Source organism: Protomyctophum bolini (genome assembly GCF_963924005.1).
Source record: "Protomyctophum bolini genome assembly, chromosome: 6".
Classification (NCBI taxonomy): Eukaryota; Metazoa; Chordata; class Actinopteri; order Myctophiformes; family Myctophidae; genus Protomyctophum; species Protomyctophum bolini.
In genome coordinates this window covers 26,935,424-26,963,112 of record NC_137867.1, presented here as the reverse complement: position 1 = coordinate 26,963,112, position 27,689 = coordinate 26,935,424, and the positions used below count along the sequence as shown (strand labels likewise).

The 27,689-nt window shown below is 38.6% G+C and overlaps 3 protein-coding genes across 4 annotated transcripts; all 3 read left to right on the top strand.

Moving 5' to 3' along the window:
• The first annotated feature begins 449 nt into the window (after window positions 1-449).
• Window positions 450-9,501, top strand: lman2lb (lectin, mannose-binding 2-like b). Of its 2 annotated transcripts, XM_080765110.1 has the most exons (9): window positions 450-666; window positions 2,277-2,395; window positions 3,671-3,788; window positions 4,688-4,770; window positions 5,202-5,363; window positions 5,981-6,095; window positions 6,396-6,512; window positions 7,049-7,228; window positions 8,075-9,501. In XM_080765110.1, the coding sequence occupies exons 1-8, from the start codon at window positions 459-461 to the stop codon at window positions 7,189-7,191; spliced, it is 1,065 nt and encodes a 354-aa protein (XP_080621236.1). In that variant the 5' UTR covers window positions 450-458; the 3' UTR covers window positions 7,192-7,228; window positions 8,075-9,501. The 2 variants fall into 2 exon arrangements, with proteins under 2 accessions (XP_080621236.1, XP_080621235.1); XM_080765109.1 differs by having other exon boundaries at window positions 7,049-9,501.
• Window positions 9,502-11,439: 1,938 nt separating this feature from the next.
• On the top strand, window positions 11,440-18,417 carry LOC308316687 (leukocyte surface antigen CD53-like). Its single transcript, XM_080765394.1, has 8 exons — window positions 11,440-11,571; window positions 13,320-13,415; window positions 13,553-13,741; window positions 14,489-14,563; window positions 14,968-15,078; window positions 16,756-16,863; window positions 17,344-17,427; window positions 17,538-18,417. Exons 2-8 carry the CDS (start codon window positions 13,353-13,355, stop codon window positions 17,604-17,606), a joined length of 699 nt encoding a protein of 232 aa, XP_080621520.1. The 5' UTR covers window positions 11,440-11,571; window positions 13,320-13,352; the 3' UTR covers window positions 17,607-18,417.
• Window positions 18,418-20,102: 1,685 nt separating this feature from the next.
• Window positions 20,103-27,340, top strand: LOC308317239 (leukocyte surface antigen CD53-like). The gene is made up of 8 exons (XM_080766098.1): window positions 20,103-20,278; window positions 20,951-21,035; window positions 22,344-22,532; window positions 22,742-22,816; window positions 22,936-23,037; window positions 24,758-24,862; window positions 25,669-25,752; window positions 26,107-27,340. The coding sequence occupies exons 2-8, from the start codon at window positions 20,973-20,975 to the stop codon at window positions 26,176-26,178; spliced, it is 690 nt and encodes a 229-aa protein (XP_080622224.1). The 5' UTR covers window positions 20,103-20,278; window positions 20,951-20,972; the 3' UTR covers window positions 26,179-27,340.
• Window positions 27,341-27,689: the final 349 nt, after the last annotated feature.

The window sequence follows — 27,689 nt, the reverse complement described above, 5'->3', positions numbered from 1 at the left end:
CGGCAGAGTGCAGTTCTAGTTATTTCTAATCTCACTCTATTTTACATTTTAAAACCATTTAATGGCATTCAATTAATGGCTTAATTGTTTTTTTATATAGTGTTATATTGCTGTTCTTAAATAAAGGCGTGAAAAGATTTTGACATGGATTTGCACCTAAATGTATCATTAAAAAATATATGAAAATAAATCAAAATCACAGAATCACACTAACTGTCCCTGGCTTCCCTGGACTACATTTTTCTGACAATGAATATGCTGGCTAATGTTCCCCCAGAATATGGATGATGCTGGGATCCAAGTGGTTAATAACTCCATAACCACAGAAACCAGGTCACTGATCTGATGATTCGTAATGATAAACAGGCAAACCAATAGCAACGGGACACAATCACAAGTTCATAATACATGTGGGCGTGGGGACTCCTTAAAGTGGGAGGGCTAAAATGGCCGCCACCATGATCAAGTGTAAACTGTGTCGGAGAAGAAGTTTGCTGATTTCAGATTCAATGTTCAATTTTAGAAACATTCGTGAATTAACATGTTTGTTTGTCGTTGTTTGTGCCATGCTCAGCCAGTCGTCGGCGGACGATGGATACGAAAGAAGAACATACGATACCGAGGACTTTTTGAAGAGGGAGTATTCGCTGACAAAGCCATACCAAGGTAACTAACGTTAGCCAGTGAAGCTAGCGTCATAATGTCATTAAAGTTGACATTAAGCTGACAGCACTGTACAACAAGGTTCATGCTTTTAGAACGGAGCAATTCCAACAACACTCTTGTCATGTCCAATAGTAACTTAATTGGTAAATGATAAACATTCATTCTGACACTGACAGGCATACAGGGTGGCTTTATTATACTTTTATAGGGCAGGCATAGACTGCACAATACAGCACTTATACCGTTTAATACTACTGTACTACACAATAATACATGACGGTGAGATCACCACAAATAAAGTAAAAAAAAAAGTGACAGATGAATTGGTCTATGCTGGCCGTTTAGCTATTGCAAGCCTATCCTTGGATCAAGACTATCGATAGGTGTAATTATTTGATCGATTTTGCCATTATACAACAGGGCTTGACATCAAGGCTTGTCCTGTTGTCCGGGACAAGTAATACATCTTTCCGGACAGTGCATTAAAGTCTTACTTGTCCGTTGGACAAGTGACTCTTGGTTTCACTTTTTGTGTGATGCTCCTAGCAGCCAACAATATTGTCTGACATTATTATCTAACCTGGAATTGCATTATTTGTCTATGGAACCCGGCAACTATGGCTAACCTCGCGTCACCAGGCTTTCCATCTCGGAGGTAAGCCTGGTCTGTGTTCCAAAATCGCTGTGTGAACCGGTCTGGAGTGGATGGTAATTTATGTCATGTTGTAGTCACTGATTTGTAGTCATCAGACCGGAAACCACAAGGCGGAATAAGAAGTACCCATTCATAGTACTGATTCCGCCTTGTGGTTTCTTGCATGACTACAAATCATTGACTACAACATGATGAAAGTTACCATCCGCTCCCGACCTGATCATAAACCCAAAATGGAATGCAGCCCAGGCTAAGCGATAGCAGGCGATAGTCAGAAAGTGGGCGGGGGAACGTCGCCCGAAAACATAAATTATCTTTGGACTACATCGATAGGTGTATTTATTTTATCGATTTTGGCATTAGATGCATAACGATATTCAATCAAAACTCAGACTTGATAAAAAAAAAAATCTGCCAAAACTTTGCATTGTGAATAGAGACGGAACTGTTTTCGCAGGATAACCCTCTAGTCTCTATAGCGCCGAAGTCCTGATGTCACTCGCTCATCCCCTCGATTCCCCTGGTTCACGGAAGTAATTTCTCTATGGAGAATAACTTGGGGTGATCTTAATATCGTCTACTATTGTGGTCTAAAAATAAACAAGCTGTCTGCGTTATTGTCTGTATCGTTTGCGTCAGTCAGTCACTCATATATGATAGTCTGTTTCCAGCGAAAATGTAACTAATTCAGTAGCAGTAACAATAGCATTTTCTCTCAGTCAGTTGATTCTTCATATCCATATGAGGGAAGCGGCCTGGGTGATTTGTTTATTTTTCAAACACAGTTCTTATGAGGCGATCTAAAATCACCCTATGCCTATTACAATGCAAATAAAAAGTACATGAACCCGTGGATTTGCGCCCTCTACCGATATTGACGTCAGACTTCGGTGCTCTATAACTGACTTTTAATTGCTTTAAGTGTAACGTACAGTGTTTTTATGTTTTATTGTAGGAGTAGGTTTCTCAAGTTCTTCTCATTGGGACTTGATGGGCACTGCCATGATCACCCCTGAACATGTGAGACTAACCCCAGACCTACAGAGTAGGCAAGGAGCAGTGTGGAGCCGCTTTGTAAGTTTAAACGCAAATCATTATTAGAACCTGTCAACCTAGAACATCAAGGCCAATTCATGACATCTAGAAGTAGGTTTATTGGTTATTAAATAATACATTTGAATGTACAACTGACACGGGTCATGGTTTAAATGTAGACACGGTATCTAATAAATCACACCTGTGTGAAGTGACTGGTGCTCTTATCTCAATCCGGCCTATCACAATTTGCATCCTCACCTTCAATGTTTTGTTTACACAATGTTTGTGTTTACACAAACACTCAAAGCTGGACATGGGAGCGGCTAACGCCCCTCAAAATAGGCAATTATATTTTCAGTGTACACTGAAGTCCCTATAAATAGTGCACAGCAGTGTTTACCAGTACTTTAACACAAATACTGTTGTGATTGTATAATGCTACAGGGGATGGCACAACTGGTCCACAGTTTATAAAACCAACATCCAGGACACAGTCAATCATGTGTACTTGGTTTGAGATTTTACTTTCCACCACCAGTAAGCGAGACAATAAGAAGATTGACACATTGGAATATGTAATTTGGAACACCTGCTGTTGAGAAAAAAATATTTATACACACACGCATGCAATATTGTTCTCCAAAATCATCGGTTTAATTACCATCATCACAAAATCAAGCTACATAACTGACATTAACATTTTCACTGTAATTATGCAACACTTCTCATACCTGTCAAGCATGTTCTACTTCTTACAAGAAAGACCAGCTGTGAGTTACAGTAGGATAGACTGTAGGGTAGGTGGTTGAGGAAAAGTGTTGATCTTGAACAGTACTGTTCTGAAGTGATTACTAGACAAGTAGTGATATATTCAGCTCCAGCTCTTTATTAACACATTTATTTTCAGGTCGGGATACCAATTTTATCCCATCAGGAGAGACCCCAAACAAGTGAATTTGGAAGTGATGACTCAAATAAATGAGCAGACAAAATCGGAACTGGAACACTATAAATTTTGAAGCTGATAAGGCTTGGCTGAAGATTTGCCACCCACCTGACAATTTGTTTATTCAAAGAGCTGGAGACACATATGACCCATGCTACTGAACAAACATTCCAATCCATAGCAATGATTACTATCACAATATTGTGCTTTAACCTTTTAAACAAAAAACCTTTTGATGTAACTAAAGAATATCACTTGCCACACCTTTTTTTAAATCTTTTTATAGCATTTTGGTAAAGTCATGTATAGCAATATCCAGAACTTGTAAACTAAATCCACCTCGTCTTCAATCACTGTGTTTCTAGCCTTGTTACATCAGGGACTGGGAGCTGCAGGTGCACTTTAAAATCCATGGGCAAGGAAAGAAAAACCTTAATGGAGATGGCATGGCTTTTTGGTTCACCAAAGAGCGCATGAACGTAGGTAGGTCTTTATCGTAGATTGTTTTGATGCATGTCAAGATATCATTGATAACCCTTGTGTTTTGTTTGGGGTGGGAGCATTTCTGTATTGCACAGAAAGGATAACACTACATGATTTTAAAATGGTTTACTGAGCCAGATGTTAGCCACGTAGTATTACATTTACAGTTGAATCTAGTTTAGCATCACCAAAATTGTGACAAATTGTGGAAAATCTTCCCAAAAAATGAGAAACTGGTTCATGCTAAAATAAAAGTGGAGAGCAAGAGCATTATAGTCTATGTAAAATAATTTCTTAGGCTTTCATCAAACTATACAGACTCTTAATGACGTCGAAATAAAAATAATATATTTATTCTGAAAATATATATACCTATTCAAAGATTTGTTCCGCATTTTTACGATTTACGAAGTTGCTTGTAGATCTGCTATTTTAATAATGTTTAAAACACCAAAAGGGGTTCCCGCCCAGAATGGGTTAAAGCCCAAGTGTACTTTTCTCTGTTTTTACTTACCACCGTCAGTCCGTCACAGCGGAGTAGCTTTTCACCTAAAACTGGAGTATGCGTGCCTTAGGGTTTATATACCCTCTACAGGTGTCAGCAATCAAGGGTGATTACATTCACTGGTGGTAGCAGACCTATGCTTCCATGTGGCAGATCAAGAATGGCATATGAAATACATTTATATTTGTACATGTATGAATGAACATACAAGTTACACATGTATTTCAAAATTTAAATATGACAAATACTGAAGATAGAGTAAAGGATAAATGACAGAAACCTATTCAAATATGTAGGTTTAAGACAGCCCTGCCCTTCAGTTGAACTAGCTTTGCTTTCTACAGCAAGGCTATTCTGGTCTTTCTATGAGTCTATAAGGTTGTGTCTTTTGCAGGTCCTGCGTTTGGCAACATGAACCAGTTTACTGGTCTTGGAGTTTTTGTGGACACCTACCCAAACCAAGACAAGAACCATGAGGTGACATTCTCTTCACATCTCTCTCTCTCTCTCTCTCTCTCTCTCTCTCTCTCTCTCTCTCGCACACATGCACACACGGTTACTCACTCACTCAACACTCACTTTAATACAAGTGAAAGTGTCCCCTAGGTAGAAAATTGGTTCATCTTCCTTTTGAGAACTAAGTGTCATTGTTTCCTATTTGTTTTTCTTTGCAAACCTACTGGATATGCAGAAGAAGTACACTGGACCTCAGGTAGCATCAGTGCCATATTAACCCATTTTGAGGAATATTTACCTCGTCAACCAAAAATGAGAAATCCTAAAATAAAGCTTCCAATACTATGGCAATTTTAACATTCCTTCCTCCATATTTCTCTCACTCTCCTTTGCACTTCATGAATCCTTTTTTCTGCCTCTGTTTTCATTCTGCCTGTCTCTGTCTCTCACAGAGGGGTTTTCCATACATATCAGTGATGCTGGGGAACGGAACGCTGCAATATGACCACAGCCGGGACGGACGGACCACTGAGCTTGGCGGGTGCACAGCTCTAGTGCGCAACGTCAACCACGACACCTTCTTCCTCCTCCGATACTACAGAAACCACCTGACGGTGGGAATACACATTTTATTTGCCTTTAGTTATTCAACCACCATGTTGTCACCGTGTCCATGGCATGGTCATCTTAGCCACCACGGCTACTTAATCATTTAAAAGCCTTATTATATCTATCTATAAATGCACCAAGTCTCTGTAGGTATATACGTGTGTATGTACGTACGTCTGCAATCCACATAACTCAAGAACCGTTGTCCAGAACCAACACAAAAGCCTCTACCCGGGCTCTGGACCTGATCACGCCTATGTCTATATATGCAGCTGGCCTGTTCGGACATCACGTTGATGTTCTACATCTGCATAGACTCCATATTTGAGCATGCCTGACAAAGAACTCCATATATGGGCATAAAAGGGACAGAGACATAATAAATGGATGGAGCATGCATTTCCAACTTGCATCGTTCCAAGTAGGCCCCTGCCCAACAGGCACCGCTCTAGTACTTTAAGAATCTGTCAAAAACTTTCGAATATATAATAAATGGCGAATATAGCTGATCTGCAAGCTAACAGTATATTATTGTCACAATATTGATATTGAGTGTTCTTGATCCAAAATGTTTGATTCCATATCACCCAGCCTTCATGCTGTTCTGTGTTATGTCCTCCAGCTAATGATCGACATCGATGGCAAGCGGGAATGGAAGGATTGTGTTGATGTCTCAGGCCTGCGCTTGCCTCTTGGTTACCATTTTGGTGCATCCTCTGCCACAGGAGACCTGACGGGTATAGAAGAAGTCTATTGTGTTTTTTCTTTTTCTTTTATATATATGTGCGTGTGTGTGTGTGTGTGTAAGTGTATATGTATATATATATAAAAAACCTTTCAACTGACATCCCTAAATTGAATAAAGCGTGCTAAGAAAAATGGCAGGTGGATATAGTACAAAACATTATTTCATCATCATCACCACCATATACTCAGCAATCCTCAGAGAATATTATGTTCTAGTACTTTACAAGGTAAAATAATTTAGTGTTGTGAGCACCATCATGTGGCCTGAAGAATGATGCGTTTCCCCATAGATAACCATGACCTCATCTCCATGAAACTATACCAGCTGACAGCGGAGAGGACTCCAGAGGAGGAGGAAGAGGAGGATGTCATTATCCCCATGGTTGAAAACATGACACCATTCCAAGGTACAAACTACAAAGCCACATTTTTGTGAGTCAGCAGTGTTGTTTTATTTCAAAACACTCAAAAAGGTGTGACTCAAGAGAACATAAATGGTTAATATCAAGTGTTGGGCAAGCATGAGTGTGACTTTAAGTGCAGTCAAGTAAAAGGTTGCACAACACTTTTCTGCCAAAGCATTAACTAAAACTAAATGTCCTTGCACGCCGGGAGCGTGACGACTAAACGATTAGAAAATGCATCATATAGGTTGATTATTTTCTTCTCAGTAAAAATTCAACCTCAACTTGAAAAATGATCACATCACTGTATCTGTGTGGAAGTACTCAAAACACAACAGAAATTTGATTAATTTAATTAATCGCTCGAAATGAATGCTCCCGGTGTTCTCTTCCCCCAGAATGTGTAGACTTATTTTCTTTCCTTCATCTTCTTTTAGCAACTGAAATGTTTGGGACGATAACTTACTCTTCTTTACACATTTTAAACAGGCCTGTATTCCAACACAAAATCTGTGACCTTTTTTCTTTTTGCCATGCAGTAGAGGTAGAGGAGGAAGAGACGAGTGGAGTGCAGGTCTTCTTCACCCTCTTCTTCTCCATCGTTGGCCTGTGTGTCTTGGGGGCCATAGCCCTGATGGTGTACAACCGCTGGAAGGAGAACAGCCGCAAACGCTTCTATTGAGCAGAGATGGACCCAACAGTCTACACAACAGTTCTCGGTGTGTGTTTATTTTTTTGTTTTTCTTACGGGCAGTTCAATAATACTAAGCCTACTGTAGCTTTAGCCCAGACACATTTCGTGGACAGTCAAGTGTATGCAGGTATTCATTTCAACCAAATGCCAACATTTCACAAATCACTTCCCCACTTTGCTTGGTTGTGTGCTCATTTGTGAAACAAACTGGTGTAGTGTTTGATTGGAATTTAAAGCCTTCATATACTCAGCTCTCCATGGACATCACTGCTTTAACTGAACAAAGTTGGGAATCTCAGCCAAAAGAACTACACATGTGATGCATTTGTGGGGAAATGATGGACTTATCCACTAGGATTCGAGTTTTTTTTTTTAAGGTAGAAATGTTATGTATTTGTAGTTGCTGCTGAGCATATGGACTATGATCTGTGGATCTCTGAGCCAATCATGGGCAGATCTCTTGTTGCACTGATACAGTACAAACTACAAAGCACCCATGAGATGATTTTTATTTTATTATTGAACTATTTTCTTTAAAATTACATTTGGGAGAACGATGTGCTCCATTTTGTACTTTTAAGGAGTATGTGTGCTTGAGTTGCTAATGCTATCCAAACTAAGTGCCTAGCTAGGACCAATAATGACTACGCAAGTCTTACTTTATGCATGTTCTGTCCTAGGTTTGAGGTTTGGGATACACCTGCCTTTTGTATTTGACATCTCATTGCTCTCACACATTTTTATATTGAAGTTACTGTTATTGAGAATCATTTCTTGAATAAGTTTTTAACTGTTGCATAGGAAACTGTTTTTGTACTAGATCATCTAGAACACGCTGAACTCAAACTCATTTTTTGCTTCTCTGCCACAGAATTTCATTCAACCTGTGAAAAAGAAACATTTATGCACCGTTTTCACTTTGTCGTTACATGGCACATCAGAAGTCACATTTGCCAGTGATCAATTGTTTGTCATATGAAAGCAAATACATTACATGTTTTTTACTGTCCATTGACATATTTTGAGTTTGTGTGTTAAACCGTTAAACCTGTGACATAATTTGGTTATCAGGAGGGATGCACAATATTGTCAAAGAAAATGAATTGGGATCTTTCAAAACATATTTGAGTTATGTCAATTCTGACACATAAATGTAGGCCTACATGTGGATGCAGTTGATGCCATATGAACAAATGTATTAAAAATTAATACATCTCATCTCGCATTTGGAAATTGCAGTAAATATTGTGGTTGACTTTTCTTTTGCAATTAAATTGTGCAGCCTTAGTTACCAAGACATTGCTGGCCTTCTAATGATATACATGCTGGTGCCTTACTCACACATCTAAGACCAGAAACTATTCAGCAAGGGGCAAGTGTCCTGAACTGACAGTTTAATATTTCATCTAACTTGTATTGAGTGGAGGGGGTTCAGTGTATTGCAGACACAAGGCTGCACTGTGGTAGAATGTCAATTGGACCTTTTCATTACAGCCACTCTTAAACTATTACTAGGCCGTCTACCCTAGGCTCTAAAGCAAAATGTAATTCTTGAATGTGATCTAATTACATTGCCTGAAAGAAACCATAGTTATGTCATGTCAACATCTAACCATATAGCCAAGTGATAGTCTTTCAGCTATCGCAGGCAATTCAGTGATGTCGAGATAAATGTAAATGACAACTCAAAATGGCAGTGTTCTTAAGCTGCACGTGTATTTCCCCAATATGCAATACACTACAAATGTGGAGATATACTAATTATTTGAACATCATATTCCATCAGACGTGACAGAATTGCTCAGCCATTGTTATTATAGATAATTGTATAAACATTTAATATAGATACTTCATTATGCATAATTATAAGGACATTCGTGAATTTGTAATTATAATAGGGATAATTGTATTGATATGAGATGATAAACTATTTAAAGTTAACTGAGAAATCCTGTTTTTGGTAATGGAGGATGAGGAACATGTTGCTGCCTATTAGTTTACAGATCTCTAGTATTCTAAAAGTGTATGTTGGTGGATAAGGTTTTTGTGGTATGCCACACACGGTGAAGACAATGTATTGTGCTTAAAAGACCTCTTGAAGAAAATGGTTATACAGTAGAGTATTTAATTGATATTTAGGCTGTGAAAATGTGAATACTTTAATCAAAGCTCTGAAATTTATATTTTAAGTCTTATTGCTGTAATTAGTTCTTGTTGGTGTAAGTGGATAATATGCACTTTTTGTGCTATACCGTGTCGGATCATTTTCAATAAAAATGTCTAGTGTTCTTGAATGTCCATTGTCCTCTATCGCCTCTTTTTTCATGCATTGGAATAAGAAACTGTTTTGCAAACAATGGAAATTATACTGTCAATATTCTCTTTTGACTGTGTCATAATAGTAGCGTAAACCTACCATAATATGGGGATATGTCATGATGTGCTGTATATACATACCTTGTTTGTCTGGTTTTGCTTTGATCATATGACAAATTATATATAGCAGTGTACTGTTTAACTGTCTTGTGTGGATTGTCTGTAATCGATTGAATGTTTGTTATTGGTCCTCTTTCAGGTGTATTAGATTTATGTTCTGTTCTGTATGTCTCTGAACTGTGAACTTGTATTAGGTGTATGTTCTGTAGAAGTACAGAGAGTAAATTCTTTCTACATTATGTATGTCATATATTTTTGCCTTTACATCAGTAAAGTGTGAAAACTGATACTAGTGTCAGATTATTGTGCATGCTGACAGTTTTATGCCACTATCTTGTCTCTACTTTACTTGTCTGCTTTGAGAGTGGACAAACCTAACAGATTATATTTGTCCAAATATTTTGGTGCTTATCTCTTAAACTGGCTTCATGGAATAGGCTATATAGATGCATTTACATGTCTTCAAGACGGGTGCATTGTGGGTGCTGTTTGTATCAGACCACTACTGGCCACATGCAATCAACAGCAACCTGTTGGAATGTACCAAACACAAAACGGCAGATGGAGGCTATCTGGCATGGAAAGTTTGGGAACCACTCACTTTATGTAATTGATGCATGGGGTGATTGGGGTCAATATGTATCATATAGGGTCTATATGTATATTATCTACAGTCTACACCAGTGTTTCTCAATTTCTGGGCCAGTAGGCTGCCCCTTATCCAATATCCAGGTCTCTTTCCGTAGCCTGGTTTCCAGCCTGATTCGGTGCGTTCCGGGGATTTGTTTTGTAGCGAGTGACAAAAAAATCCACCAAACTCAGCGAATCAAGCTGGAACCCAGGCTACCCTTTTCCGCCCCCACACCCAATTAAAAAAATTAACCTTAATATAAGTTTAAAAACGGCCATAGCCATCATCATCACAAATGTGATCATCACATTTGGAAAAGTGGCTATGGCTGTTTTTAGCCCAAGGAGTGTTTTTCGTGCAAAACAAATGCTTGCAATGGATTCAGAATCATGAAAAAACCCTAGTTTGACCTGTCACATGCTACTTTAACCAGAATTAAAATGTGAAAATTGTGTCTGCATTACTGCATATGTTGTGAATGGTACCCCAACTTTCAGCACCTGTCACAAAGTATCCCAAAGGAGTTGGGTTGGAACAAATTCAGAGGAGATAGTAGACACCTTTATGAACATGTATGAAGAAAGCTATTGGTAAGCATTTATATTCCAGATTGGTCCAAAACTTTCCCTAATAAGAGTTGTAAATGGATGCTCTGTCACATCAGCCCCCTCTCACAGCACTGAATGTCATAGCCCTGTCACAGGCCCTATCTGTCATGTTACCATGGTAATATGTTACGGCCCTGTGACAGGGCCTGACATCCCAGTCCCACACCGCTGTGACAGGGGCCTGTGCTGCATGTGCAACTACACACAATTCATTTGAATGCAGAGTTAATGAAAAGAAGAGAATGTGCACTTGTATAGGCTATATTAAACTGCCGTGCCCCCCTCCCAAGACTCAAGAGCACCTTTAAAAAGTACGGTATTGCTTCCAGTGCCCCCCAAACTTCTCTGTCTGCCCCTTGGGGGGCTGCACAACCAAATCTCTTCGCCAAAAATAGCAGATCTACAAACTCTCTACATCTCTAGGCTTGTATAGCCTATTGACATGCTCATGCAGGGATGCTAGGGTTCATGTTAAGTAATGTGGGTGCCACTCCCATAGTTCTCCTTGTTGTCAGTTGTGTAAATAAACAAATAGAAATGTCTCTAGTATAGACTACAGTATTTTGAGGCAGATCCTGCCACTGTGCCCTTATGCCTTTTCCTGCTTGTAGCTAACACTACATCTATAGCACTAGCCTCTGTATATATACAGTAGCACCTGGGAGTTAATATTACTGCAGACTTGTTGATAAGGTAAGTCTTATATCTTATATCTTATAAGGATAGTTTGTAAAATAAAACTGAATTCTGGTATTCAGCTATTATACTGAATTGTTTTTATACCACCGGTATTCGCTAAAAATCATTAACTATTCATGAAGTGAAATAAAGTCTGGGTCTGGGTTGCATAGTTGTTTTATATATTGTTATAAGAAATACATTGCTCATGATCTGAAGATAAACTATGCATCTTTGGGATGAATTGTATAGCCATGTGTATGCTTAGAAACAAATGTATTTGTAATATAATATTTATGGTTAGGTATAGAAGTTATGAAAAGAAAGTTATGAGAAGAAAAAAATTGCTTAGACAAATTCATACGACTAAAGATTATTTACTTTAGGCTCTCACACGTACTGTGTTGACTGTGTTGCATCTGTTCTGCTTTTTTGCTACCATGAAACACAAAGATAACGTTTCACAAAGACAATAACCTGGCTTACATTTGAGTTCATGCATGCTGAGAAGCTTTATTTTCTTGTGAAAATACAGCTTCTCCGAAAATCTCCGAAAGTCATTTTTTACAAGATTTTAAATGTGAGGCATGATCTTCTATTCTATTCTAATAATAAGGAATAACAGACATGTCTAAATGTCAAGGGGCTACATTATGACCGTAGATGCAGGCTCAGGCAGTGTTGTCATATCAAACAATGTTGTCGTGCAAACACAGTCCACTTACAGGGCTGGATTACAGAACAGGCCAATAGGGTCAGTGCCCAGGGGCCTCTGAACTCCAGGGGTCGCAGATCCCAGCCATTGGTTGTCTGAGCAAACTTGTAATATTTGACCAGTTCTCAGGAGGCAAGGGCAAGACTCCTGGATAACACATTATAAAGCTTATTATACTGACTTATTAATGTCAAGTATAATACCTAAAACACTTTATGTTTGAAATAGACACACATGAAATAGACGCTTTCAGGGTATGATTTGGGGCCATAAAGATGAATACAAAATTAATATAAACATCTTAATACTGTCCAATACTTCGATACGGAGGGGGGTGAAATTATGACCCCCCCAGTCAAAAAAACACTTTGTGTTTGAGATAGACACTCGTGCTTTCTAAGGTGTGATTTGGGGCCCTAAGGAAGAACAATATGAATATCAACATCATAATACTGTCCAATAATTAGATAGGGAGGGTGCTTTCTAGGGTAAAACACACTTTGTTTGAAATAGACACTCATGCTTTCTAAGGTGTAATTTGGGTCCCTAAGGATGAATACAAAATTAATAGTGCTTTAATACTGTCCAATACTTCGATACGGAGGGGGATGAAATTGTGACAGGCAGTTACTGCCGTCAAAATATGACTCCCCAGTCAAAAAATAAAATAAGAAATAAAATAAATTTGTGAAATAGACACTCTTTCTAAGGTGTAATTTGGGGCCCTAAAGATGAATACAAATTTAGGTAACACTTGCTATGCATCCCAAATAAGCTTTGTTACAATAAAAAGTATGAATGTCATATCACATTTTTTTCCCCTGAATTCCTATTCAGGCGTAAAACTATTGATGCAGTGTTTTTTATAATGGCCAAAGTAGATATTGTCATTGTCATGAATGAAAATCTCCAAAATGCTACTTTTAAATATTTTTTTGTTAGATTCCAGAATTGGCAGTGAAATGCTGTTATAGCAGTTCTGCATGTCTTTAGGCAAATATGCACAACGTTGAATTTGAAACCATCCCTTCTTATTTCAATTGTATAGGTCTTAACGGAGGAAGATCATCGTTAAGGAAGAATGAATCGCTCCTGTGTAGACTGCTGGAAGAGCATGATGATTCTCCTCAACTTCATTTGCTGGGTGACTATAGCCTAATTCATACGTTGTCACAATTTCTATTTTAGATTTATTTATTTCCTTCTCTATAGGATAATGTCCATTGAAATACCCAATATGTCATGTGATAAAAGTTATCTCTTATCTCCCATGTGCGGTAGCTGTGTGGTGCATTTATAGTGGCGTTTGGAGAGTTCCAGATGATGCACTCTAAATATGGTTCAGTGATCACCTCCTTCTGGCCTATCTACCCTGCCAACACCCTGGTGGTAACAGGGACCATCGTCACCTGTGTCTGTTACCTGGGAGTCCTGGGAGCACTGAAGGAGAACCGTTGCATGCTCATCACTGTACGTTTATTGAACTCACTCAACATATACAGAAAAGTTATCTAAAGGGGTTTCTAATCAAAATATGCTTAGGAGTGGTATAATCAATGGTTAACATCGAGCAGTGTTTCTCAACCATTTTTGGCCCCCTATAACCAATATGCAGGTCCCATGTCCGTATCAGCATGACAGTATCATGTCAGTATCATGGCCAGTCTCATCCAAAAAATATAATATTGCTTCTACCGCCCCCTCATAACTTCTCTGGGGGGCTCTACCACCCATGCTGAGAAACACTAGTCTAGAACAAACTGAACACAAAGGAACACACATCATATATTCTGGTCTTCTTACATGCCAGATGGGTGGGGATGTATTTGCACCAAATAAATCTCCTGTGATTAACATCTTGTGGAGTTAATCACACCAAAGCCAATTTAAAACCAAGGGTCCCTTCTGGGGCTTATCCCAACCCCACCATGCCCTCTCATTTACAGTGACATCTATTTAACATTTATCACACCTTGTCTTTGCGTTGTATTTCTGTATTACGTAAAAACACCTTGGCATGTTACACAGGATGTAGAGTTGTAGACTCTACAGCCTATCTGTAACATGCATAGTCTACATTGTAGACTATAAGCATGATATGAAAGGTGCTAAATTAAAGTGTATTAGTAAGGCAAGGCTAGTTTATAGTATTTCACACACAAAGATAGTGTGAACATCCAGTGTTGTGCATAAAGTATATGATTTGTGTGATTGCAGTTCTTTGTGCTGCTGTTCATTCTGATGCTAGTGGAGTTGGCCATGGCCTGTGTATTCCTGGTGTATGACAGAGAGGTACAGTATCATGGAGCCATGCATTTTCCTTTTTTATACATTCATCAAAACACATTTAATAAGCCAATGTATCACCAAACAGTGAGTGTACAGTGTACAATGCTAAAAAATACATTTAGTAAATATGTTGATTTCAAAGTGCCAGTGAAAAGTATTATAGAAAACATGAGCTACATAGCTAACACAAATACATATTTTATTAGTGAGCATAAGAGTACAGAAGTAGTATGCTGCCCCCTATTGGCTCACTTTAGCTTTCTAATTCTATACCATGCACAGTAGATATTCAGTTTAAAAAGGTTTGTCTTGTGTGGTGAGTACACTTTTTTTCCCCAGTTCATAATACTGTAATGTATTTGTAATGGCAGTTGTAACTTGTACTGATTTGCACTTACGTGGTACAGATTGACACATTCTTTGAAAAAGACCTGATGCGAAGCTTGGAGACCTACAAGCTCTCCACTCCAGAAGGCAACATGACCGTCAAAGATGATTTTGATGCTGTTCAATTCGTAGTAAGTCTTCAGCAAGAATACCCAGGGGTCATCAATGTGTCCATTAGTCCGTACATAGACAAATGTGTCCTTGGCTAGACTTGGCCTCGTCTGTGGTTTTCTTTTCTACATTTTCATCATAAGACCCATTTACTTAAGGTCAATGTAAAGTTGGCCGAGTGGCCAAGGCTCCAAAAAGTCCAAAAATACCTTTTAGGGTATTTTATTTCCCCCGGTTGCAGTGCATTTACAGTGGACACACAGGCCTGACAAACCAAAGAAACACTGAAGACTAAACTTACAAAAGACAGAAAATTACTTGAAAGTAAATAGGAAACCAAACCCAGAACTTGAGAAACTCTATTAGGCTAAAACCCTTCCATCAAGGGCCCCCTAGCAGCTCTCCCTGGGTGTTACCTTCTGGGTGCATCAAGCCCAACTGAACTGACTCACTGCTCCTGCAGCCTCCATCTTATACTAGGCAAGACAATACCAAGGAACAGTTCTGTAATTGGTAACACATTTAACTCAACATCTGGCTAACTACGGCCCATGAGTTAATTACACAATTACCTAGGTTTACTAAACCAATTCAAATACATTACATGCGCAGCGATGCACCACAACATCAAGCTAAATAGTAAACATAACACAAGAGCTCTTGTAACCCAGACAGACACCCCTCCTGCTCTATAGCACTTGGTACCTTCCTCCACTCAGTCAAGAGGATCACACCAGTACTGCAGGAGAGCCATGTGCCAAACTATCATCATTAAACACAAATTACACCAAACATATATGCTGTGACAATATTTGCAAAGTTCTCTTTTACAATTCACTGTGAGCTGTGAACAATAATAAAAATATGCACTAATGTCCATTAACACAGTTTTCCAAGCCGGCCGGCAAAGTTAGTTAATTGGATGCAACTGTGTAGTTTCGGTGTGCATTGTTCTCCATCAATGTGTATGTGTATAGGGCACGGGCTGCCCCGTGACAGTCAGTCTCCAGGTTTTCTTCAGAATAATTATGACACTGATTTACTATGACACTATGGCACATTAGGAGTCCCCTAAGACAGTAGTTCTCTAACCTTTAATTTTCTATGAGCCCCACAACTCTTGAGAGTGCAAAAATACAGTCCCATCTGGTTCCATGTGTGCACCCTCAGAGTTAGAGACCTGTAAAAGTAATTTATTTAAGGCTATTGCTCTTTATGTGTTTCTGGTAATATAATTGACCGCTCATTTGTATGTCCATGTCAAAGAAACTGAAATTTGACAAAATGTCCACCACAAGCCAGCATGGCCATGACCCCTGAGACTTTTTAGCTTATTGACCATAAATGCACTCACTGTTAATGTTACTGCTACTCCTCCTTTTTTCTTCGTATAGCTATTCTTTATTTATCCACGGAAATGTAGCTGACTCTGGCTTGCATTCCAGTTCAGTGTGTGGGTTTCCTCACAGGGTCTAGGGTGTTTTTTTTATATTCTTAACAACACAGTAATTTCAAAGCCATTCTTCACATATATTTTCCCCCCCACAACCCCATGTCAGCACAAATACAAAACAAAATCTTCGAATAAACATCAGGAAATGTCCATAAATACAGAACAAATTAAAAATATATATAATAATAACAACAACAAAACTGTATTTTACAGTTTAGTTGAATCAGTTTTGTCATATTTACAGTTTCAGTGCTGTGGAGTCCATGGTGAGTCTGACTGGGACGGGAAGGCCCCAATATCCTGCTGTACTGAAGACCCATGTCAAGCTTTAAACCACACCAACTGGCAAGAGGTAGGCCTAGTTATAGAAGTATAACCTAATGTTCTTATGGAAAGGCAAGTTTATTTGTATAGCACAATTCCACAAGAAAGATATTCAGTTATTTTCACAAAACAGCATTAAGACGTTAAGACAGACAAAAGAAACACACTATAAAAGGACATTTGAATACGAAAAGAAAAGTTATAATAAAACGTTTTACTGAATGACTCTTCACTGGCAGGTGAGCCAGTAGGGTACAGCAGCAGTCACAAGTAGACTAAATCGGGAGTAAAAGGGGTACAAAATAAATTAATGCTCAATCATGACTACTATATTTCTGGCTTGGATTGTGGACTAAACACCTTTATCTCCATAATAATATACAGTATATATTTTAATACAATTGTATTTTTGAAACTGTCAAGAACATTATTCACCTATTCCTTTCCAATTACTATACTTACTGTAAGTATTTACCAGTCCATTTGAAGAGATTATTTTTTGTTTCAGGGATGTCATCTCAAACTTAGGAACTGGTTTGCCAGAAACTTCCTCAGCACCGGTGCAGGTGTTGTCTCTCTGTTTATGCTGCAGGTACTGGTACATATATATCCTGTTATTTGCATTAAAACTCATTTGCAGATATTTGCTATTTATAGTTCTATTATATATTTTGTAAATGTCCTCTTTGTCTTTATTCACAGTTCCTTTGTATGTGTTTCACCGTCCCCGTGTTTTGCCACTTTAGTCGAAATGGACTTGGCTACCAGTAAAAATGTGGACTGAAAGAATTCTCTCACATCTCTGAATATCTGCTAATCTGTGGTGACGTGACACATTTTGGGGGATATATCTAAACTTTTCTTCTTCTTCTCTGTGAATTTAATGGCAGATTTTACAACAATAATCTTGGCAATATGTTTTGTCTTTTAGTATTAACCCATTTGTTAAAAAGGGCCGGGGAAAATGCCCTTGCATTTTTGAATTATACCTGTGCTCTAATGTTCATGGCTGCTGTTGTCAAGCCAGAAATATAATTCTACTCAGTAACCACATCATGATTCACTGGACCAATACATCACCTTCTTTTACAGTGCCACGCACACACGCACGCACGCACGCACGCACGCACGCACGCACGCACGCACGCACGCACGCACGCACGCACACACACACACACAAACACACACACACACACACACACACACACACACACACACACACACACACACACACCGCACTGGCTTGTCTTGCAAGCCAGTGCCAGATCGCAAACTCTTCAGGCTGCGATCCTCATATTTGAACTGCATGGGGAGTTTGGGGACCCCCCCACTCTGATAGGCACTTGGAATGTAGGAGTTGGGGCAATATTTAGTTTGAGTCTGTTCCACAGATAAATATAGTGTCACAATGTTTGCCTCTTTCTTACATTATTTGACAATTTGGCCAATGTTTGACCAGTTTTTGTATAGTTTGTTTATTACCTTTCATGCAGTCTTTTTCGCTTTACTCTATTATTTATGTATTAAAAGGTCTTAAAAGTCCTTAGGCCTACTGCTTCATTGGCACTTCATTGTTATCTGGGCACCCTGTCGTCGTCCATAGGATTTGCACGCAAAGAAGTGATTTCAAAATAGCTTGTAAAACTCTATTTAATGCTCTCAGACTAAGAGGATACACTAGGACATTCCTCCGGAAAGCCCAAAATACCTTCTTAGAAATAAGAGTGCGGGATCCAGGCCCCAAATTGGCCCTGATAACCAGTTATTCAACACAGAGCACACTAGCCAACAACAGAATAAAAAGGAATTTTGAGAACCGAACGGATGATCTTCTTATAATGAAGATTATAAAATTATATCGGCCTACAGAAAAAATAAAAACCTTAAAGATTATCTAGTACACAGCAAGCTAAAAGAAATCAACACACCAGCACGCCAGGGACCAGAATACTTCAAACCCAAACAATTAGTAAAAAATAGAACCACAAAACGCGTTTTAGAGATTAAACAACAAATAACAGCCAGAACCAGCAACTTCATTTACTTAATCACATGTGAAAAATGTGGTTTACAATATGTCGGAGAGACAGGTAAAACAATAGGTAGGCTACTAGGCTGGGACGACACAGATACAATATTAACAATGCCAAAAAGACAACCACAAGATTTGTGCAACATTTCATGGCTCACGGCATTGGAGCTCTAAAATGCGCTGGACTTCAACACAATCCTAACTGGACAGTAGGACAAAGACGTTTTAATGAAAAACAGTGGATTAAGAACCTCAACACGGATTTTCCTGGAGGCTTAAACATGCCTAAAATCAGATCTTGAACACTACAAAACTTAAACTCAGGATTAAACTGGAGAAATCTAAAAGTGATTGGATCAGACTTCCTTCGGATACATGGCGAATGCATTTATTCCTTGCATTGCATTTATTCCTTGCACAGTGCACTGAGGTTTTTTAATTCCCCCCCACGTTGAACCGAATATCGTACTACCTACTACATAGAAACACTATTTTGTCCACAGATTCTGGTTTCGAGTAGCTGCAAAACCCACAATTTCAGAGACTGACTCAGCTGGTTGCCATGCTTTAATCACACTGGAGAAGGCTCCAGCCAAAACGTCCAGGTTGCTGCTGCGGATCATGAAATAAATCAGAGCTCGTAAAAGTGAGTGCTGGTGTTTGTCACTGCCACGCTTTGGCTACTGTCTATATTGACTACTGTCAATATGGACAGATATTTTGTGTGCCTATAGCCTGGCCCTGTACAAGCTTAATTGACACAAAATATTGAGATGGTTTTCATCTGATATCCACCTTGCCCTGTGCCTTTTCATACACAAACACAATGCCAAAACAATATCATCAACATGCACAACCACATGGATGGAGGAGCTTTGCGCTTCCTGGCAGAGATTTGAGCTCCACTGAGCACCCCTTTGTAGTATTGTATTCTATTATTTTACCGTTATTCACTGTTGAGGAAGCTTAAAGTACAAGAAGTATTCCACTGCCTTTAATTCGGATACAGCTGTATTATAATTATGTGTAATGTGTATGACTAATAAATACCTTGAACCTTTGTTTTTTTGTTATTGGTTTGTGCAATTCTCATATTTTCCACTGCACTGTGTGCAAAACAATTTGGTGTCTAAATATAAAAGCAGCTTGTCACATACATGATTCTTGTTCTTCCTTTTTTGCCCTAGTGGTGTTATTTTTGTGTGTTCTGCAGTACACTTTCGGCCGTAGATGTTTCATGCTGTTCTGAAATAAGGAAGTGAAAAGTGTGGCTAAAGCCCCAGCCTATTTTTTGTAATGCTAAGCAGCACCATGAGAATGTAAAGTTCAGACAACACCAAGGTGCACACTAGAGTACAAGTGGTCTTCATTTCTCAAGAAATAGAGGGTAGCCTACAATTCAACCAACCAGGTGAGACATGAAACTTTAATATCGGAGTCCTCTATTGTAGTGTTTATAATTGGAAATTGTATAAAGACAACTGGCTCTTTTGAAAAGGGAAAGAAATGATTTAAGAAGTATTTGAAAAGAAGAATTATTGTTGTGTAAATAATTGCTGTTGTTAACTTTCTGAATTGATATCTTTCCCCTAAGGGGGATTATTAAATTCAATGCATGTATTAAAGAAGTTAAAAAAGAAAACCCACAAAAAACAGACAAAAGTTTTAAACATGATTATCGTTTTGATAACATATAACATTCACTTTGATAAGTTAATATGAATGGCTAAACTGCTGTATATAAATTATAAATGGTTAAGCGTTAGAGAGGATTTTCAGCTCCTATTTTTATTTTTAAAAACAATTTCGGAGTACATTTCAAGTAATTTGTTGTAATTGATAATATCCCTTGATTATTTATTTTGTATCACAAGTGCACTCATTTAAGTAACTAATCTTACCGTGAAATAGTTTAAATGCAGAGGAAACACAACATATCACACAGGAAATGAGACAGCAGCATACTCATCACTTCCTTGTGACAGTGACACCACCACAGATGGATAGAGGGGAAATCCAAAGTCTGACTAACCAGGACATTTTTCCATTATGTTTAATAACATTGTTTAATGTCGTCCCCTAGGTTTGATAAGAGGATTTGAACAATGGCCCAGAATTGCCTCAAGTGCCTGCAGTACACCATGTGTGTGGTCAACTTCCTGTGTTTTGTATGTACCGCCTTCTGTTATCTAGCTCACATTTGGTGTTCTCTATACATACTGTATGGAATGGATGTATGAACGAGTTTTCACGTGATAGCCCAGAAGTCCAATTTTATGGCTATACCTACGCTTTGATGTTTATGTACATGTTGAGCTAATCTTTTTAAAGCCTAAATTGCAGAACCAAATAATTTGTGACACACCCTTGAACCTATAGCAACCTATGTTACCATTTATTTTCTCAAACTGAAGGTTACTTATCTAAAATGATCGGGTACTACACCTTCTGGACGTCTTCTTGAATGATATTCAAAACAGAGTAGCCCTGTATTATTAAAATCAGTTGTGCATTATTTAATACAGAAGGATGGTCTTCCTGCTTTCTTTGTCACACCTCCAACGGTGCCATGGAGGACTATGCATGGCAGGGGCGTTCTCTTCCCTGAGCCAAGCCTAAGTCTGACCGCATACCATCCATCCATCCATCCATCCACCGCTTATCCATAGTCGGGTCGCGGGGGCAACAGCTCCACCAGAGTGCTCCAGACTTCCCTCTCCAGAGCAACATTAATAATAATAATACATTTTATTTATAAGGCGCCTTTCAGGGCACTCAAGGTCGCCGTACAGGTTAAAAACAGTACAAAAACACAGTTAAAAGCAGAACAAAAACACAGCTTGTGTTAGTGACCTCCTGGGGGATCCCGAGACGTTCCAAGGCCAGTGAGTCGATGTATTTCCCCCAACTGCTTCTTGGTCTGCCCCGGGGTCTCCTCCCAGTGGGACGTGCCTCGAGGACCTCCCTAGGGAGATGCCCGAGAGGCACCCTAACCAGATACCCGAACCACCTAAGCTGGCTCCTTTCCAGGCGAAGAAGCAGCGACTCTACTCCGAGTCTCTCTCGTGTCACTGAACTTCTCACCCTATCTCTAAGGGAGATGCCAGCCACTCGTAAGAGAAAACTAATTTTGGCCGCTTGTATTTGCGACCTTATTCTTTCGGTCATGACCCACACTTCATGACCATAGGCCATTTCCGACCAGGCATTGGTCCGACATGTGGAAAACGATCGGATTAAGGTTGGCGAACAAGTGTTAAGGTTGACGAACATGCGTTAAGGTTGGCGAACATGCGCTGCTCCGTGCTTGTGGTTATGGTTAGGTTAGGATTGAGACAGAGGAACATCATGAGCTATGTAAATCACACCTGTGAATACATGTTATTTATATTTATTCATAAGGGCTTGCCTATGTCATCCTGACAGTCTATGATGGCACTACTATACTAAGACATCATAATGTATTTTCTCCACAGATGTGTGGCATAGCATTGCTGGCCTTCGGTGTGGTCATGACGATGCAGTTAAAGATGTCCGCTCTCATCCCCACCCTTGCTCAACTCAGTGTACCCAACATGTTGCTCATCTGCGGCATCATCATCTCCTGTGTGTCCTTTCTGGGTTTCCTGGGAGCCCTGTTAGAAAACCGGTGCCTCCTCCTGACGGTATGCTACAACAGATATGAAAGAACACATTTATTTATCTATATGGATAGAAGGATAGGATCATACGGAAACCTGTATATGTTTATTCTAGACAGTATGCAGATTGTAATCTCATCCTACATGGCTATCCTAACAGTATTCCTAATAAAAAAATGTTATATCTTACATTACATATCAAATGATACTGACAGAGTGGAATCTCTTCACAGTTTTTCCTTCTGCTGTTTATTCTGATGGTAGTGGAGCTGATTGCAGCCTGCCTCCTCCTGGTCTACGAAACTGAGGTAAGACACAATGTACAGTATACAAATTATTATAGGATTATTATAATGTGATTGTTTTTAAAGGATGGGTCAACTTGGTAAACTGAGGAAACAAATGTAAAAGTAATGTCATTGTTTAGATTGGTGACATGGTGAAAAAAGACCTTCAGGCCAGCTTGGACAAAACCAAGAAAGAGAATTCGACAGCTGCTTTGAATGACTGGGATGTGGTTCAGAACACAGTGAGTGATCTATGTGTGCATTTATATTTCTCAATACTAATAGTGTCGTTTCACTGCCATGTTCTGAGAATGTGGCAAATTCAATGCAAAGTCTTCTATTGAGAGAAGAGGAGCATGCAACCGCTACTTTCTCCACTGTGGAGGAAAGTTGAGAAAAGTTCAACTTTGACCCTTTAAGACAGAGCATTGGAGTGGGCATTTACACTCAACACCACATAAAAAGACAGCGTACGTAAGTAGAGATTACTGATGACAAAGTTTTAAAATAGACGTTAAAAGAACTGTCCCACACCTCCCTCTCTCTCTCTCTCTCTCTCTCTCACACACACACACACAGAAAAGTGTGGTTATGAAGTCTTTAAGACATCAGTGTGTACTCTTATCTCATGCACCTAATCAGCAATTCAGCACCTCTGCACTCTGCACTATTGGTGTCCGCCCCTCCTCCTTGTTTTTTTATCTCATGTACCTCACACCCAAAACTGTTAACGTGCTATAGGCATCTGTTGATGTTTTTTAATGGGTTGATTGGTCACAATTATTAGGACTTATCTATTAAGATTAGGGTTAGGTTTTAAATTATATATATATTTTTTTACACAATCAAATTTCAAGTCTATTTTTCCTGGGGCCTCATATAACTCTCGCACACAAACTAACATTAAGCAAGTTGGTTAACAGAAAATAAATTGTTATGGCTGAGTAAAATAAAATACAATAAACACAATTTGCCTGAAAATAGATTACCCAGCTATGACCTTTTTCATGAAAAAAAATGAGTAGTGATATGGCTGACTGAGTAAAATAAAACAATCTACCTGAAAATAGATAGCTATAAGTGAAGAGCAATTTCCGCAATTTCCGCAATTACCATTTCCGCAATTTCCGCAATTTCCATTTCCGCAATTTCCGCAATTTCCATTTCCGCAATTTCCTCAATTTCCATTTCCGCAATTTCCGCAATTTCCGCAATTTCCATTTCCACAATTTCCGCAATTACAATTTACGCAATTTCCGCAATTTCCATTTCCATTTCCAACTATTAAAGGCAGCTGGGTTTCATCATTCAAATAAAATAGAATTCTGTCCGTTTAGCTATAAAATTATGTCAGGGAATAGGGATACACAGTATATGTCCCCCCCCCCCCAAGCTTTTATTTTCGTTCGAGTAATAGTACAACTCTAATAGTATTACTTATAATAATGTAATTAAAGATAACTTCATTCAGATTTATTTATTTTTATTTCATTTTCCAGATTTTTTTTTCTTCTTTTTTTTAGATTTTCATTGGTGGGCCAGTCATAATGGTCCCGCGGGCCTGATGTGGCCCGCGGGCCTGAGGTTGAGTATCACTGAGGTATGGGTTCAGAATCATGAAAACCCTGTAGTTTGATATGTCACATGCTACTTAAAGAAGAATGAAATTTAGAAAGTGTTGCCATAATTATATAGCAATTACTGTAAGTGCAATTAAGGCAATGGTGGCCATATGGATTTGGGTCTCTTACGAATTACGCCCCTTACGAAAAAGGGGCATGGGGGCTCAATTTGTTACATGCCAAATCTACCCAGAAACGGGCCTTCACTCTCCACGGACAATATCAGAAATGACCCAACTACAATCTGTCACAATAGGGGTGGAATGGCATATAATGATGACAATCGCATAGCGCTCAATCTTTCTAGTTTTAAATGATGTTCCCAACCATTGTGTTACAGTTTACCTGCTGTGGAGTCTATAACGTAACTGACTGGGGTGACAAAGTGCCTTCATCTTGCTGCATTACAGATCCATGTGAGGAACGCCCCAGATACAAGAAACAGGTATGAATATTACACTGGCCGTCCAGGTTGGGGGTTGGGCTATTACAGGAACCAGAAGCAGAACAAAGTCACACATATTATACACTGGTAGGCTACCATTATTCCCATTTAGAGTAGCTCTGAAATATTTAATGCTATTTCTTGTCACTAATATATACCAGTAAAGTGGATAAATTGTGAGTTGCGAAACAGTTGTGAGTGCACTCAATTCCAACTCAACACATCTTAGGACATGATATATCTCAGGTCACTTTTAGAGATGTCTGGGAGCCATATTATGTCAACATACAAAATTTAGTGTGGACACAATACAGTAGCCTATATGTACCTGTCCACATTAAAGCTTGCCTTGTCAGTGATGGCAGCACCTTTTAGCTAGAAATTGTTCTTCAGTGAATGCCAAGTAGTCTACAACACAGCACAGGCATTTTGCTTTTAAATATGTATTGTTTCATGTATATGAACTTGTTTTGTTGTGCTTCCTTCAGTATGCTAGACCTATTAAAGGGCAAAAGTTCAGGGTAAACATTCAATTGTACCGTAACATCGCCATCGTGTGGTGGCTCTTTTCTATGGGCACTTTAATGTTCTTGAGAGAATGACTTCACCTTGTGTTGTTTGTTTCAAAGGGTATACAGTATATAGGACACAAAACACCAGGTCTAATGCACCCTGATTAATGGCCAGTGTAAAATGTGGGTCCCGATTTGAAATCAACTCAGAACCACTATTATACACAAATCCAACAATATCCATTTGATATAAATAAATACATCAAAACAAATTCTGTATGCTCTCTATTTAAGGGTTGTTTGGAGACAATGAAGAACTGGTTTGAGGAGAACTTCCTCTATACTGGGATTTCTGTGATTGTCCTCTGCATCATTGAGGTATGCTTACTTACCACTGCAGTTTATGAATTCTTCTTAATGTATGAGTCATTTGAATTTTTATAGTTCAAGGTTAAGTTACTTCACTTTCTAAGTACTGGTAAATTAAATATTAGGTAAAATACTACTTCAGAGTTTCTATCTCAACTGAGATAACCCATCTACTTAATTTTTCAACATTGCTTGTGTGAAAGTAAAAGCAATTCATATAGGCTACTGAGTTGTATTGTTATCGTGTGATGTTCGTGTCACATCTTTAAAATGAAGTAAAAGGCCCTCTTGAGTCTTGAGCCCTTTACTACAACAACCATGTTAAAACATTTTATCATCATATCTTACTCTCTCTTTTGACAGGTCTTGGGAATGTGTATCGCTATGACTCTGTTCTGCCACGTCAGAAGATCTGGACTTGGCTACAAGTTATAGAATAAACACTCTTGAATCACATCTCCTTTACTCTTATGTTAGCATGGATCCTATTGCCAGGTTTGGTACACATACAGAATATAGATTTGATCTACGTGTAGTTCCAAACTTGATTCTAGATCTTAAAATTTGATTTGACTGAAGAGCTGAAGGAACCATTGCAATTTATTTGTTGTTATGTTTGGGTTTGTGAAAACTATCACGTAATTTTATATCTTATATATATTGTCTTCAAATGGAAAAAATCAAGAAAGAAAAAAGGATTTAATGCGAATACAATAACAATTCGATCTATTTAGCAAAAGGCTGATGCACACCTCAGAAGGCTAGTGACATTGTCTGTCCTGATGAAGGTCTAATCTACCGAAACGTTGACACAATAAAGAGCAACATCTTTGGCAAGTTTCTGACAGTGTGCGGGACCTTTTCTTTGATTTTCAAGGATAACCTTTTTAACCTGGGTTATCTACCCATTAAGTCCCCTTTTGTTTGCATTTGAAGAGTGTGCGTGTTGTATTGGGGCCCTCGTTTGGGCTTCCCCTACATACCTGTCGTCTTTGTAGGTGTTCAAAAGACTTGCTTTTTATGTATTATATATCCAAATTACATCAAATGATATTCATATATGGTCATACAGTATTAACATTTTTTATTTATTTCCTTTCTGTATTATTTCTCAAGCTTTCCAAGGCCTGGAAATGATCAAATTATGTTTCTGTAAATAGATACTATTGGAACCTTATGATGCATACTGTTGTTCACGCATGCTATTCTAATGTCACTATTGTGAAAATATTATGCACCAATGTATATTATGTTAGTGTTTCATGGGCACTTTGCAGTTTCCGTACACACAATTATTTTCAATTGATTCTAAATTCTAAGGAAATAAAGCTTGTGATTGTTCAAGTGGAATATTTAGCTGACACAACTATAACAATATAGAACGGTTTGAAAACACATGAATAGCATCCCTATTCTGGGGCAAAATTACCCAATCTATTTTCCTGCGAAGATATTTAATGTAGAGGGGAACAATTGGGGGCCTAATACAGCATAGAGGCCTGCATGGGGTACTCCACTACACGCATAGGGGTTTCCTGGCTGTCACTAACTCTTTTTGGCTACAAGAACCAAGTGAACTGCAATATACTGTAGAAATACTCTGGAATTCAAAATTTACTTGAGTAAAAGTACAAAAGTATTGCTATCAAAATACTTAAAAGTGAAAATATCAATCTACAAGCTCACAATGAGCTTGTAGATTAATATTTTCACTTTTAATGGCCCGAAATGTATAGCACTTGGCTTAAGTGGTTAATGTATGTTTTGTAATAGTATTTGTAAAAAGTATTTTGGGACCTTCTCAGGAGGTGGTACTAACCACGTTAGTACCACGTGGTTCTAGGAACCCAATTTAAAAAAAAGTGGATTATGGATGGTTGTTAACTCGTTGGTTACCCCACGTAGTCGGAAATAGTTATAAGATACGGTAACCTGTGGTGGTAGAC

Bases quoted from the DNA above. Each gene is read 5' to 3' on its own strand.
- LOC308316687 (XM_080765394.1), top strand. From the start codon at position 13,353: ATGAATCGCTCCTGTGTAGACTGCTGGAAGAGCATGATGATTCTCCTC. The intron at 13,416-13,552 runs GTGACTATAGCC...CATGTGCGGTAG, and splicing joins TCCTCAACTTCATTTGCTGG to CTGTGTGGTGCATTTATAGT. The intron at 16,864-17,343 runs GTAGGCCTAGTT...TTTTTGTTTCAG, and splicing joins ACCACACCAACTGGCAAGAG to GGATGTCATCTCAAACTTAG.
- lman2lb (XM_080765110.1), top strand. From the start codon at position 459: ATGATCAAGTGTAAACTGTGTCGGAGAAGAAGTTTGCTGATTTCAGAT. The intron at 4,771-5,201 runs GTGACATTCTCT...TGTCTCTCACAG, and splicing joins ACCAAGACAAGAACCATGAG to AGGGGTTTTCCATACATATC. The intron at 6,096-6,395 runs GTATAGAAGAAG...GTTTCCCCATAG, and splicing joins TGCCACAGGAGACCTGACGG to ATAACCATGACCTCATCTCC.
- LOC308317239 (XM_080766098.1), top strand. From the start codon at position 20,973: ATGGCCCAGAATTGCCTCAAGTGCCTGCAGTACACCATGTGTGTGGTC. The intron at 22,817-22,935 runs GTAAGACACAAT...GTCATTGTTTAG, and splicing joins TCCTGGTCTACGAAACTGAG to ATTGGTGACATGGTGAAAAA. The intron at 25,753-26,106 runs GTATGCTTACTT...CTCTTTTGACAG, and splicing joins TTGTCCTCTGCATCATTGAG to GTCTTGGGAATGTGTATCGC.